General features: G+C 42.9%; 1 protein-coding gene across 1 annotated transcript in view; it reads left to right on the top strand.

Moving 5' to 3' along the window:
- Positions 1-4538: 4538 nt before the first annotated feature.
- iqgap2 (IQ motif containing GTPase activating protein 2) overlaps positions 4539-15003 on the top strand; it is a 44276-nt gene continuing 33811 nt past the window's right edge. The window contains exons 1-2 of the mRNA XM_080532406.1: positions 4539-4825; positions 8817-8916. Coding sequence (XP_080388532.1) covers positions 4777-4825; positions 8817-8916 — 149 coding nt within the window. The 5' untranslated portion in view covers positions 4539-4776. The remainder of the gene's footprint in view (positions 4826-8816; positions 8917-15003) is intronic.

Below are 15003 nucleotides of genomic sequence, written 5' to 3'. Positions count from 1 at the left end.
GAATGTACTATTTAGGGATGTTGCAATAACCCTGCCGTAGGATTCACAAAACTCAAGATTTTCTTGATACCTCATGATGTCATTCATAATTTAAACATAGTGTGTTCTTTGCCGTGGACTACTACTACTATTACGAGCTACAGGGATGGTCTAGACTAGAGAGTATTGATAGATTGAAGAATACATTTTCTTTCTTTCTTCATCAAAATCTTATTGTTCTTTCTCTTCTCCTATGAGTATGCGATTATTGTATGCAGTTTGAGTTAAGCCTTTTGATTTAGACATTTTAGGGAAATCCATGTTGAATGATTAGCAAGCAAACAAACAGTATAGGTATTGTCCATATTCTGTACTGTATTGGGGGTGAGGAGGGATTTTGGTGGTGTAGACCCTGTGGTTCATAATTAGTTAGATTAGGTCTCATTAGATGCAAGGTTTATATGAGGAGATATTGTATCAGTTGGGTATATGACAAGACAGCCAGTTAGCTGGACAAGAGGACAAGAGTAAGGACAAGAGTACTGATACAGTAGGTTACATTTTGAAGCTTCCAATAGCGCTTGTTGCAATTGAAGTTTGTACTGTATGGATTCATTGCAGGGTTAGAGCTGCTGCTGGTAATTAATATGGTCTTATTAGGGCAGGACAGATGGAGAGGAGAGGAGAAAAACAAGCAATAATGATCAGAGCCAGCCAGCTGTGTGAGAAAGAGAGAGAGAGGGGAATAGAGGATCAGAAAGACTGGAGAGACCACACAGCTGCACCACATCTGGCTGGAACACAGACAGACAGGCATACAGACAGGCAGGCAGGTAGGTAGGTCGACAGACAGACAGATGCACAGACAGGCAGGCAGGCAGGCAGGCAGGCAGGCAGGCAGGCACAGACGGACGGACGGACAGGTTTACAGGCAGACAACTGTACCAAAAATCGTTGATCAGGAGCTAGATGCTCAGATACTTATGGGAAACAACATCACAAGCTAAATTCTGTTTTGTCAATTATGACTGTTGTGCTCAACCTCAACCAACCACATTTATAGGCACGTTGATCTCCAAGCTCTTTGCACCGACTCACCACCAAGAATAAAAAGGCCATATTTAATAACTGTAATTGTTGTTATGTATAGTGTACACAAATATATAGATATATTAAGTCTTAAGATGTTTACTTTTTTTGCTGCAGGTGTTTTTTTTTCTGTTGGGGAAATGTGAATTGAAGAATCAAATTTTTTTCTTAATCTTTATCAAAACCTTGTTGTTCTCTCTCTTCTCCTATGTGTCGTTATTGTATGCAGTTTGAGTTAAGCCTTTTGGTTTAGCAATTTTCCTCTGTTTGCCATTGCTTGTGGCAGTGACTTGATATTGACACGTCATGCTGATTCCTATTCAAAATACTCAATGGCCTTTTTTAAATGTGCCTCTCCTTCACTGGAGCGTTCTCCCCAGAGTCAACCAGAGGCTGAAGGGTACAGTAAAGTGACCAGGAAATAAACAGGAAGTCGACCCTGTGTGTTTGTGTGTATGTATAATGTTGTTAACTCCCCTTCTAATGCATGATATGTGTTTCCACTAAAATCATTGCATTGATGTCTCAGATTTGTGCTAAATGTCCAGTTATGCACCAGTATCTCAAGTTAGGACTCAATTATATGATTTTGTTGTATTGGAGAAACATTTCCAGATCACTACAGAGGAGTGATTGATGAAAGAAGGATCAAAACCAGATTTTTCCTCCACATTGAGAGGGAGTTGGTAGGGTATCCAATTTCAAAATGGTTTGGAAAACGATCAAACATGTCATTAATAGCAACTGAAAGCAATAAGCTATAAAGGGGGCAGGGGAGTTTGGGGAGGGGGGGTTAGGGTTAGGGTTATCATCTGTCCTTATTTACTGTAAAAAGGATGAGCTTACAAATCTGAATTGCTGTTGTTAAAGCCAGCCTTTCATATATTAAACAACTACAGACCTGTTAAAAGCTTTGCATAATTTTGTCTTGTAGGCTTTTATTTTAAATGAAGCATGTAGTGCAGATTTTAAAAAGCAATCTTTAAAAAGCTCTGATGTTTCATTTCGGGCTTTGTGGTACAACTGAGTGAAATTGTCAAACAAATATGAGTGACATTTTAGAATCAGTTACAAAACACTTTTGTCAGCTTGGCACTTTTAGCCTTGTGTGTCTAACATTGGTCCATTACACACAGTAAGCTAATGATATTTTGATTACAATGATTACATGTTTCCTTTTCTGTCAGCCAACATTTGATATTTCACCCAAAAGTTTGCATGCAGTTTTCCAGACATCTTCTAGACATCTGTTCTTCTAGGATCTCCAACTCTCCCTCACTAGCTACTCGGATGCTAGTATTTTCTGTGGCTTAGTGCAAGTGTAGCTCTCCTATACTCTTGTGAGTGTGTGCAAGAGAGTGTGTGTGTGTGTGTGTGTGTGTGTGTGTGTGTGTGTGTGTGCGTGTGTGTGTAGTTTCTGTGACTGTACTGTAGCTTAGTGTTCGTGAGCCTAGTGCTATTCCTCTGTATCGAAGCTTCAGTGTGCTTACCCCTCTACATATCTAAAAAGAAAAAGCAGGTTTCCAACAATTGGTATATGTACCGTATATGTGTGTGTGTGTGTGTGTGTGTGTGTGTGTGTGTGTGTGTGTGTGTGTGTGTGTAAACCGATGTCCGATGTGTATTTTATGCTTTGCACAACAATGTGCGTTTGATGATGTATGGATGATTTTTGATGATGTATGGTTTCATGATAATGATGATGCTATGAAGACAGGATCAACAGAACTTGAGAAGTCATAGTAGCAGTGACGTGGAAAAAGCCATTTTAGTTGGGCCAATGTCAAATCAAAGCTACTAACTACTGTTGTCCAGCATTCATGCAGCAGTATGCATTCAATAAGATAAAGGAATGATGAATAAGGATTGCAGCATTTTGGTTTTGGATGTGTTTATACCTTACGTCTTAACCTGATTGTGGCAGTATTACCAGGAAGAGAATATTGTATATGTATTTGTTGTTTTGTTTAAGGCGTATTTTGTGTGAGTGAGTGTGTGTGTGTGTATTAATATTGTACATATCAACGCTGTAATTGGTGGACTTCTGGGTTAAATATGTATGCTTTCCGATTGACTGACGTGTCTCCAGCTTTGCTCAAGAAAACAAAGAGACAAGATAGTCCATCTATCCATGTTGTACATCTCTCTGTGTCCTGGGCTAAAAGCCAAATGTCCTCTGCTATTGTGTGTACAAACTTGCATGTGTGTTTGAAACCTCTATTATTTTGTGCTCAACTTTGTGTTCTTACTGTATATTCTTCTGTCAGAAGAAAAGAAAATGTCGATTTTGGAAGAAAAAATTGTGAATGTATCACTCTTGGAAGTTTTTGTTTTTGGCCATTTTGTTGAAGTGAACAAAGATGTGTGCAGTGTGCTCATATTAACAAAGGTGTGTACTATTGTGAAGGGCATGCCCATCATTGGATGTATGTGTGTACAGAGGTATAGCTAAACATGAAGCTGTGTAGAGAAATATTTGCCAAATTATGCCCTGCGAATATTGTGAGATGGGCGTGTATGAATTAAATAATTATGTTCTCTAGCAAATTATCTTGTCTATTCATTTAAACACCTTACATCTAAATGGAAAACATTTAGCTTAAAATATTAGTTTGACATTTACATTTACATTTTTGGCATTTAGCAGACGCCTTATTCCAAAGCGACTTACAATCAATACATTTGAATACTAAGCATGTGAATCAGCAGTCCACCATTCGTTGCAGGAAGAGTACTCTAGCTCGGGCCCGGGGCCACTGATAGAAGGAAAAACAACAACACAAACAAACAACAATATTGTAACAACATTTCCATATTTCCAGCCGTATTTCCATTGCTAGTGGGCTTTAAGCATCTGAATTAATTGCCTTTACTTGGCTGTACCTTTTTAGTTAATTAAACAACAAACTATCACACCCCTTTAAATATGACAAAGACAAAAAGAAGAATAAGAAACATTTGACTTTGAGTTTTGACTTGGGGCCCTTGATGACCCGTTTGTCTGATACACATCCCCAAAAGACTAACGCTTAATGTCTGCACATGGCACTTGCACATAGTTTGTAACCATCAGTACAGCAGAGCAAGACATGATTTGTTCATTACTAACAAATGCTGCCCCCTGCTGGCTGTTTTGGACAACACAACACAAATCTGCAGACAGGCCTACGGGGGGACGAGCACTATTATTAAATAACAGTGCATTAGAAAAGACATCCATGTTATTATCCATTTGTAAGATTTGTTCAACAGCAGAAGACCGGCGCTACCAACACCAGTATCCCTATGGTGGAAAAGTTGCATGACCATACAGTTGCATGGTGGCCACCAGGTGGTGCTAGTAGGGCTTGATATTGTGTACAGTAACACCCGTGCAAAGAGCGCGCGCACTAGATCGATGCACGCTTGCAGAGCAATCAAGCCGAGAGGAAGCGCGAGCACTGTTCACTTGTCACAAGCCACGATGAGGGTGATGGGAACTATGTCCAACGAGTGACAGCCAGGAGGCATGCAGGCAATTTAGACCCCAAAAAAGTAACTTTTGAAAATAGTTTGCTCCTCTTTACCTTTTATTGACACAAGCTTCGTTTATTTTATTGGACTCAAACCCCCCGAGGTGCGGCATATTAATGGTTTGCTTCTGCTAGCAAGACGCTGTTTGGGGCTATTCTATTTTCAGAAGTTCAGAAACTGGAGTAACTTGGCAGGATGTACCATGAAGAAAACATTGCACATTCACGCAAACCACATTACGGCAGTAAGTATTTACTAATGTACAATGATCTATCTTTACGTTGTGTGTCAATTATTTCATCTAAAGTGGTCGTTTGTGGGTCGGGTGTGTTGATAATAAACAGTGGGTTCAGCCAGGGCGCACCAACACAGCGTGTTATCTCGCGCCCTTGACTACATACCCAGCCATCAATCACCTTGTCTTGCGATGTCTTAATTAACCAAAATAAGACATGTTGTCTGTCAAGATGTCTTAAGTCGTCTTAATAAGACCTAACCTGAAGACATGCACTCATGCACTCACTTAAGACATGGAGCATAAGAGCCATATTTTCTGTGTCTTGAAGACACTGAATCTCAATGTAGATTCTAGCTAGTAGCGGAATGTTGGACAAGCCTACAGGTGGCTCACCTGTCTCACTATGGGTGTCACTGTAAAACCATTATCGTGACGTTAGAATTATAAGGTTCTATCTCCATTTTTGTCAAAATTGATGTTTTTTTTTACATAATCTGATCCATTAGGTGTTTATTAATGCCTGTGTGGTGTTATTTTTAAAATGTTGACATTTTTGAGTTAGTAATTCATAAAATACAAAGGTTCCATCTCACAAAACATAATGGAATGTCAAAACTTTGACGCTCAATATCTCTGAACTGCCCTAAACGGAGATAGAACCTTATCATTCTAAGATCACGGTTTGTCACGGTTTGTCTGGTATTAGTAATGAAATGACTCAGATTTGTACTCATTTATTACTCAGACTACACAACGTATACTGTCGAACTAAAATGCATCTGGCTGAAATCAATAACACTACGATACATTTTGCATGGCGGTAATGAATGCGATCATCTGCAACGTGAGTGTAGGCTACAGGTGTCCTGAACTAGAGAACATCTAGATCACATTATTCCCTAACTTGGCCTTTCAGACACGTTGCCTGAACCTTCAACCCCCCCAGTGTCTTACTCTGTGGCCAACTCCCAGACTCTGTCTATTACAGTGGGTCCCACTGGAAGTGTTGGTGCTGTCATTACAGTCAATAGGCCTTTTCCCCAGAGGTTGAATATTAACTTTAGTCTATTACCCCTATTAAGAAATCGACACCAGCCTTCAGTGTGAGTATTTCAGGAATTTAACTGAAGTCAATAAATCTCTCTCTAAAACTGTAGTCACTTCCTAACCTGTAGCCTATGTCTTTATTATGGACATATATAAACCTAAGTGCATCTGCAGGGATGATAGGATACACAAGTTAGCTAATCATTGTATTGTGTTTTGCCTTAAAGACAAACAAAGGTAAAGGATACATTTGTCCAGCTATTGAATGTTTGATTTCTCAACCTATTTTGTTGGTCAGAGATGGCTGTTTACCGGTTTAACATTAACCTGGACTGACTCAAACATTAAAGGGTTCAAACATTGAAGGTTAAAGGTAGCCTATTGTTTGCTGAGTTGTTTTGCTAAAAGTCTCTGTGTGTGCGTGTGTGTGTGTGTGTGTGTGTGTGTGTGTGTGTGTGTGTGTATTTAGGTTTCCTTTCCACTGAGTGTTGACACAAATGAGGACTCTGTTATTGGGCCTTTGGAGCTAACTAGAGACTTTTTCATTGATTAGCCAATCTGATTAGATCTTATATCAATAGGGGTAGAGGGGTCAAACTCTAAGTGGGTAGGGGAAATCACAGACAAAAGTGATTAGTTTATGGATTCCCAAATGAAACATAGACCACTACAGGGATTTGGGCCGAATTTGATTTGTGGCTCCCTATAGATAAACACATCACCCAAACAAAGGGAATGAGTCACTGAGTTAATCATGTCTAGCTGTCCTCTGACAGATGAAGGCGACTATACAATCATCCAGATTATATATAGCCTAGTCCCCGCAGTTCCTCCAGGAAGTGTGTGTGTGTGTGTGTGTGTGTGTGTGTGTGTGTGTGTGTGTGTGTGTGTGTGTGTGTGTGTGTGTGTGTGTGTGTGTGTGGTGGTGTATGTAACGGCTGCACTGGGGTATCCCACGCCTCAAGCACTAGTGTTTACACACATTCATGTCCTCTCTAATAACACAGCTGGGCCAGTGGCCTTCAGTGTGGCAGATCACTCAGGCCATAGATCTCACCCCAGGAAGAGAGCTTCGAGCTGGGACCCCCTCCTGTTATTGTGTGTTTGTGTGTGTCTCCTTCAACATTTAACTGTATCCTGCGGTGCAGAGCCTAAAGGCTGTACAAGCCAGGGGGCTGATGAGGGGCTGGAAACCATGGGAACGACAAGTGATCCAGATTTCCTCTCTGATTCCGATCTCCCATGGATAACTCATTATGGAATGATGGGTTAGGTGGGGTTGTTTGGTCTCTCGGTTCAATAGAAGAACGCCAACACCTTCCTGCCAGGTCTACAACGTATCCTCAAAGTTGTTACAGTACCTACCTGTGCACCATCTTGGGGCTACAATCTCACACCACACCGTCTTCGGCATCCCCACAGGTTAGATTGAACCTTACAGACCAAGCCTAGAAGTTGGTGGATTTTTCAGATTTTAAAGTTGCTTTAGGACAAACCGATACACCACCACTCTGTCTCTCTCTCTGCCTCCCTCAGGGAGACGATTGTGAGGCAGATCTTGCGTAAGATCACCTTTGTTGCTGCTTCAGTGAGAGTAGGTCACAGGAGCGGGCTAGATAGATAAGACTCAAGACTGAACAAAGGCACATTAACAGCTCTGCCAGGATTCGTTAGCATGGGTCTTGGTTTACCTACTAGAACTAAAGTACTAAGGATGTAAACTACTAAGGATGTAAATGCTGTATGTCCTAGTAGCTTGGCTAAACGTGCTGCTCATTCCAGAGGACAGTGAGTGAGACATGTGATAGTGAGTCAGCGGCAAACTGAATTATGAACGAATGAATGGACTGTAAGTGTTGTCCTGTCCTGTAAGTCCTGTCCTGTTTGAGATCGACCAGGTTGTCATCGGAATGTGAAGCACACCAGATCTTCCCAAGATCAAAAGGGTGTTCAACTCTAAAACCACATTAACAGAATAGATGTCCCCTAGCAATCGGCTGTGCAGCCTGGCTGTAATGAATGGATTTTAAACTACTCAATCACTCCATTGGGCTTGTACTTCAGAGCCACTGTCTGTGCTTACTTCTCTACTCTGGTTTCAAAGGCAAAACACCCCACACAGATTGACCAATTATTGGTTTGCTTAATACAGTTTGAACCAATTGAACCCTGAGAGAGAGAGTTAAAGCCCACGGGAGTGTCTGTGCTGGGATGTCACATGCCTTTAGACACTTATACACTACACTCAGTGTTGTTCAATAAAGAGTCATGCACACACAGCCTCATAAACACTCACAAACCACCCTGCCACTTGGGCCTACAGATACAGTACAGTACTCCCCTGTATGTCCGGAGGCTCCCATCCCCGGGGGCCAAACCAGGGGCTCCACTCAGCCAGAAATAAAGAGATTTGATTGGATTAAGGGGAGTTTAGGAGTGCCAAGGGGAGGGGGGATCTCATTAGTTGGCAGGTATAGGTCAACTCTTAGCAGAAGTCACTTGCCCCTCTCATACTGGCCAATTTAAGGAGACCAAATCCATTGACCATGTGATGTACTGTAACCTCCCAATCCTGAAGTATTTGGAGGGTCAAGTAGAGACCTCTTTAGTATAATGAACGTGTTACAGTGAATACAGTGGCCATGGTTTTTACATTTTTGTGAGTGTTTGTCCTGAGCGTCCATGCCTAAAGAATCATTCTGTAGCTATGGTAGAGATATTGTCTGTGGTAAAAACCTAACACAATTTTTTGGGGGTAAAAGTTCAGGTGTGGTTTTACACTTTTTATACTTAATGTACCACCTTACACTCATGTAATTTCATTAACTTTAATCTTTGCTACATTTTGTTCCTCCTGAACTGACTCCAGCATACACCCCCTCCCCAGCCGGCATGTGCTTCACACTGTAACTCTGCTGTTGATGAATGTTAACGCTGTTTGTTTGTGCAGCAATTCAGGATGACGAGAGGCTCTCAGCGGAGGAGATGGACGAGAAGAGACGACAGAACATCGCCTACGAGTACCTATGTCACCTGGAGGAGGCCAAACAGTAAGACAGAATGAGAGATGGAGGGAGGGATGCTACTAGAGATAGGGGGGAGGGGGTGGGGAAGGGATGATCTAGAAATGTCAGAAAAACGCTGATGAGTACCTATGTCACCTGGAGTACATTTTGAGCTGCGAGCCATTGAAGTGCGTTAGATGGGAGTGCATGTCTGTGTGATAAGCAGTTGAGTGTCTTGAGGAAAACTCACTTTGCAGTGTGCTGAAAAACTCATACTCAACATCATATCTTGGAAAAATGTATCTGACTTTTCTCACTACTTTCTCCCCTGTTGACTCCTCCCTCATCACTACCATCATCACCGCCTCCAAAACAACCACCTGCTCCCTCGACCCCCTCCCTACCACCCTGACCAAGGCCTGCCTCCCTGCCCTCATCCCCCACCTCACTGCCCTCTTCAATCAGTCACTATCCCAAGGCCACGTTCCCTCAATATACAAACTCGCCGCTGTCACCCCCATTCTCAAAAAGCCCACTCTTGACCCAGCCAACCTCTCCAACTACCGCCGCATCTCCAACCTATAATTCTTCTCCAAAACCCTCAAGCGCGCTGTCTCTGTCCAACTTTACTCCCACCTCCAGTCCAACAACCTGTATGAACACCTTCAGTCTGTTTTCCACCCACATCACAGCACCGAAACAGCGTGTCCTCCTCACATACAAAGCCCTCCATAGCCTGGCCCCCCCTTACCTGACTGACCTCCTTCTCCCCCACCACCCTACCCCTACCCTCCGATCCTCATCCACTGTTCCCCTCACTGTCCCACCCTCAAAACTCAAAGGCTTCGGAGACCGTGCCTTCTCACGAGCTGCACCCCCCTTCTGGAACTCTCTCCCTCAACCACTCAGAGACTCACCCTCACTCTCCACTTTTAAATCCCTCAACCTACCTGTTCTCCCATGCATACAACCTCCCCTACCCCTAACCATCTCCCCTAACCCTGCCACCTCCCCTCCCTGGACATTGCTGCGTTAATTGTTCCCTGTTCGTTAACTCTGTGTTCTATGTGCTCATGTTATCTGTTGCTTGTTGTTTCTGTGTTTCTTCCATACTGTATTGTCAGCGTCTTTGAGCCCCGAAAAAGCGCTATATAAAAACTGAATTATTAATATTAATATTATTATTATCTTCCCACTGGACTTTTGAAAACAATCTTTTGAGATTTTTTTTTTATCAGTGTATCAATAAAAAACATCAGTTCATGCTTGAAATGCAGAATATGAGAGGAGATGCACTGAGCTAAATATTCACACTTGACAGTCCCCAACATGTGCCAGAACCACTTCCTGTACTCTCTGGAGGCATCGAAACAGGAAGTGTTTCAGCGTGCTACTTTCTGGACAGCCCCACCCCTGTTAGAAAAGCACTGCAGAATTATCACATTATCTCCAGCCTAGACACACATGTAGTGTTAACACCCACACCGCTTAGGGCCTACGTGCTGAGGCCAAAGTTCACTGTGTACTGCTCTGACTCATCACCTTAGTCTTCTGGGCCCAGTATTTCAAAACGTTTAATCCGGACCAGAATGTTCTTTTTTTTTGCTATCCAGTATCAGATTGATCTGTCAGATTTGTCCCAAAGATTTGTACTACTAAAAATCCAACAGATGATCTGATGCTGAATAGCAAAGAATAATCGTTCGGCGCTGATGATCCCTTAGGAGTTGTGACTCTAGAATTTTGATTTTAACTGGGCAGAGATACAGTAGTGGCATTGTTAATGGCCTACAGTATTAAACAGTGTTTCATGGATTCTATTGGGCAGACCTTTTGGTCAAGGTATAATCATGGTGATTGCATGAATTTAATTATTGACCGTTTCATCGAATTTCATGGGGGAAATTGTGTTTTGATCGATGTTTATGTAAACATTATCAGTGTAACATGTAACACACACACACACACACACACACACACAACCCTCTCCCCTGTGTTCTTCCTCTACTCTCTCGTCAGCCTCTATTCTGGGAAGCCAGTCATCTGGGATTAGGATTATAGCACTGGCTATTAGCAGCTATGGCACCGGCTAATCAGGCTATTAGCGAGGCAGGCTGTGGGATTAGGACCTGGTCTTCCTAACTCTGCCCCGCCCCAGGGTCAGGGTTTAGAAATCATAGGAACAGGGAAGGCATGAAACTGAACAATGTTTGTCTTTTCTACTACATTGAGACTATCCACTCAGTGTTTTCTTTGTCTATCATAATGACAGTTATGAACTGTTAATGACACACTAGCAGCTCAGTTCACCATTGTGCAACTGTACAGTAAGGCTCACTACAATTACGGTCAACGTCAGTTGAAATGACCACTTCAGAGGATTATATTTTACTTAATCTATTGCACAGTTCAGCTGCAAGGTGATAGTGCTAGAACCAGCTTGCTGCCTTTTACAGCTGATACACTCTTTATAGGTCCGTATGGTGTCAGCTGAGTAGAGTAGACCCTTTATAGCCCCGTACGGTGTCAGCAGAGGACTCACTCAACCACATTCACTCACTCTCAAAGACACACACAGACACACACACACGCACACACACACACACACACACACACACACACACACACACACACATGCACACACTGTGGTTTTAAGAGAGAGACTTTGTACCTGCAACGCTGAGCAAACACTCTGTTAGCTTACACATGTGGTTTGTGATAGGGCGTTATCCTTTGGTATGACACAAGTTGGCTTCACGTCACTGAGGTTCTACCTACCTTTACTGCTGGGGAAAGCAATAGGCATGATCAAAATAGATTAAAGTTTTATCATCTGCTTTAATTTCTTGCCTTGAAAATTCTGAATGTGTCATCTATCATTTTGTAGTAGACTCTCTCTCTCTCTCTCTCTCTCTCTCTCTCTCTCTCTCTCTCTCTCTCTCTCTCTCTCTCTCTAACCCACTGACCTCTTACTGTACCTGTTGAATTGCCACACAGCCATGACCACTAAGTGTCACTCACAATCCCATAACCTAAGCCAAGCTCTCAGTGGGCTTACTGTATGTAACTTTCGCAAAGGAGTTTAGCGTAGGCTAATATGCTAGTCTGGAACAGATATGCTAGTCTGAAATATTCCCCTTTGTGACAGAGACCGGTAGGCTACCATATTTAGCCTGACCGCAAGGCGGACAATGACAGGAAAGAGTGGCTGCAGGGGTTGTAAACAATGTTGGAGCGGCGTCCACTCTTTACAACTGCATTGTTTAACTGCAGGAAGGAGAGAGAGAGAGAGAGAGAGAGGGAGAGAGAGAGGGAGAGAGGGAGAGAGGGAGAGAGAGAGAGAGGGAGAGAGAGAGAGAGAGAGAGAGAAAGAGAAAGAGAGAGAGAGAGAGAGAGAGAGAGAGAGAGAGAGAGAGAGAGAGAGAGAGAGAGAGAGAGAGAGAGAGAGAGAGAGAGAGAGAGAGAGAGAGAGAGGGGAGAGAGAGGGGGGAGAGGGGAGAGAGAGAGAGAGAGAGACTTGTTTCTTTCTTGTTTTTTCTCTCTCGTTTGCTCTTTCTTCTCCTCTGTCTCTGTCGCTCTCAATCTCTGTCTCTCTTGCTTCCTCTCTCTCTCTCTCTCTCTCTCTCTCTCTCTCTCTCTCTCTCTCTCTCTCTCTCTCTCTCTTCATCTTTCTTTCGTTCTGTCTCTGGCTTTTGCCTTTTTCTCCAGACACAGCTACACAACCCTCAAGTGCTCAGTCATCAGATGGACAAAGCTTGTTGGGCTGCTATCTCACACATGCCACACAAGCCCATTGTGCTTCCTGTCACACCCTTTTTTTTTTATTCAAGCTTCTGATTTGTTATTGGCAAGGTTGTGTTTGTAGTTCCAATGTTCCCTCTATGAACCGGGGTGCAGTGTGTACAAAAGTGACTGTGGCCCCGTTCCAAGACGGTAGATTAACGTCGGTTTGCGTTAGCGCAGAAGTGTACCGATCTGACACAGCAGATAACTCCCAATGCAGAGCTCCCGCTCTCCGGATCGCCTACTTGCTTTTGTTCTTTTTGAAGTGTGTGTGTGTGCTTCGTTGAATGTAAAATATGCAAGAAATACTCTAAATATGTGCTGTGTGTTTAGAAATAAACCAGTTGGGCCTAATCAATAATGCTGTTGCTGATTTTGATATAGATCACTTCAATAATCAAGTAAGCTGCTGGACAGACAGTGGACTTGACAGTGGACTGGACAGACAGTGGACAGACAGGCATTAGGCCTCTACATGTCGTTTTAGGACAATTGATATCTGATTCCTATAATGATACGGTTTGGTGAATAATACCGCCCTGTGTATTCCAGCTTGGCATTTGCCAGTAGGCTACTAAAGCATGTGACAACGACAGCAGGTTTTTGGTGAATCATTGAGAGAGAGACTTCATTGAGAGAGACTTCATTGAGAGAGACTTCATGCCAAACTGGCTAAATTATACCAGAGACTGTGAACTCTAGATCCAATTTAGTGTTGTGTGACTCAATGACTCACGCCATTTTGATGCTGTAGTGTACAGTATGCTATGATGAAAGCGCCAACCCATCAATTAACGTGACAAGGCTAGTAGGCTACTCATACGCAGTATGTACAAGCTCAACAACACAACATTCAGCCTCTGTTTGTTGTGGTTGCTCATTAGGGGCCACATACGCTCAAATGAGTTAGTGTTGACAGAGAGGATGGTGTGCTGGTTGGCCTTTGTGAATGTGCTGAACGTGCGTGTTGGTGTATTATCTCTGCTGAGGCAATTGTGCCTCCCCACGTCTTAATTAAATGAGGATCTTTAAGGGGGAGAGGGAGGAGGCGTGATGGGCGGTGTTAACTTGTTAGTGTTTGGAAGAGGACAGGCCAACTGGAATGATCAACTCAGTTGAGTAAAGAAATAGACAATGAGTGGCCACAGAACACATTTAACCTAGCAGAGGTCACATTTTGTGTTTTGTGGCTGAGGGGTAGTAGTCTTTTTAGAAAAAAAGATTTAATCTTTTTAAAAATATTCTTCTGCTGTCAATGATGAACCCTTTTGGAACACTTTTTTTTCGAAGAGTATATAGGCCTACTACGATATGGCTAATTCCTATGGTCTCTTATCCGGGAAGTAAATATCTTCATCGTTCAACAGATGATCAACTCTCACTTTATGTGTTCACTTGGTAATCATTAACCAGAGCTCTAGTATGGGCATTCCCTAATGCCTTTTATGTAGCTGACCCTGTCTTTGCTTATGTCTAACTAGGCTATAATGTCGTCACAACAAGTAACTTTCAGTTGGTTAAATAAATAAATAAATAACCGTTTATATTTCACAAGGAACTTGTAAGTTGTTAGTGTCACTCAACGCACAGTCCAGCATCTAGGCCTAATCAGAGATTTCAGTTCCATTTTCACCATGCTCCATGAAACTAATGCAACCGAGGGGGTTTGAAGAGGTGAGTGTATCCAGCTCGCTCTCTCGCTTGCGCTCTCTCGCTCGCGCTCTCTCTCTCGCGCTCTGTCTCGTGCTCTCTCTCGCTCTCTCTCTCACTCTCTGTGTCTCTCTGAGAGCACACACACATGACATCATGTCTTACAGGATTTCACCCATCCATCACTATTATTGACTCAGGATCCCCTTCACTTTCTAGGTCCTGCTCTCCGTACTGCCTTGTAGACTTACCCCTCCATCCTACTGTACAGTAGAGCAGACATCATAAACATGATTATGATCATCTTGCTAAAAGCCAGTGTGTTGCCAGTGTCGTCCATTCTGTGAGAACCACACCCTTTGCCCCCTATTTATTTAGCTCACCTTCTATCACTGAGTCTGTGGAAGTCATACTTTAAGGAAGTTGAGCCTTAGGTGTTTTTCTTCCAAAAAACAAGATTTTTCCAACCCCTCCCCCTACACTGGTATGCTGGGTACTAAGTGTGGGCGCCGCTGCAACAATGCCTTGTTCTCTCTCCGTGCTGAAGAATGAAGTTGAAGGCTCTGTGAGTTAGTATCAGGCCGAGACAGAGGTTTTATCACCAAGCCTGTCAAGTCAATTTATAGACACCCACCCTGGACTTATGTAATGCATATCTGGTTGTGTACATTGCCTTAATATATAGGACCTTGACATGCT

The sequence above is a fragment of the Nansenia antarctica genome (assembly GCF_963989245.1).
Source record: "Nansenia antarctica genome assembly, chromosome: 5".
NCBI classification, from domain to species: Eukaryota; Metazoa; Chordata; class Actinopteri; order Argentiniformes; family Microstomatidae; genus Nansenia; species Nansenia antarctica.
The sequence above is the reverse complement of the archived record's forward strand: the minus strand, read 5'-3'. Positions and strand labels throughout refer to the sequence as shown.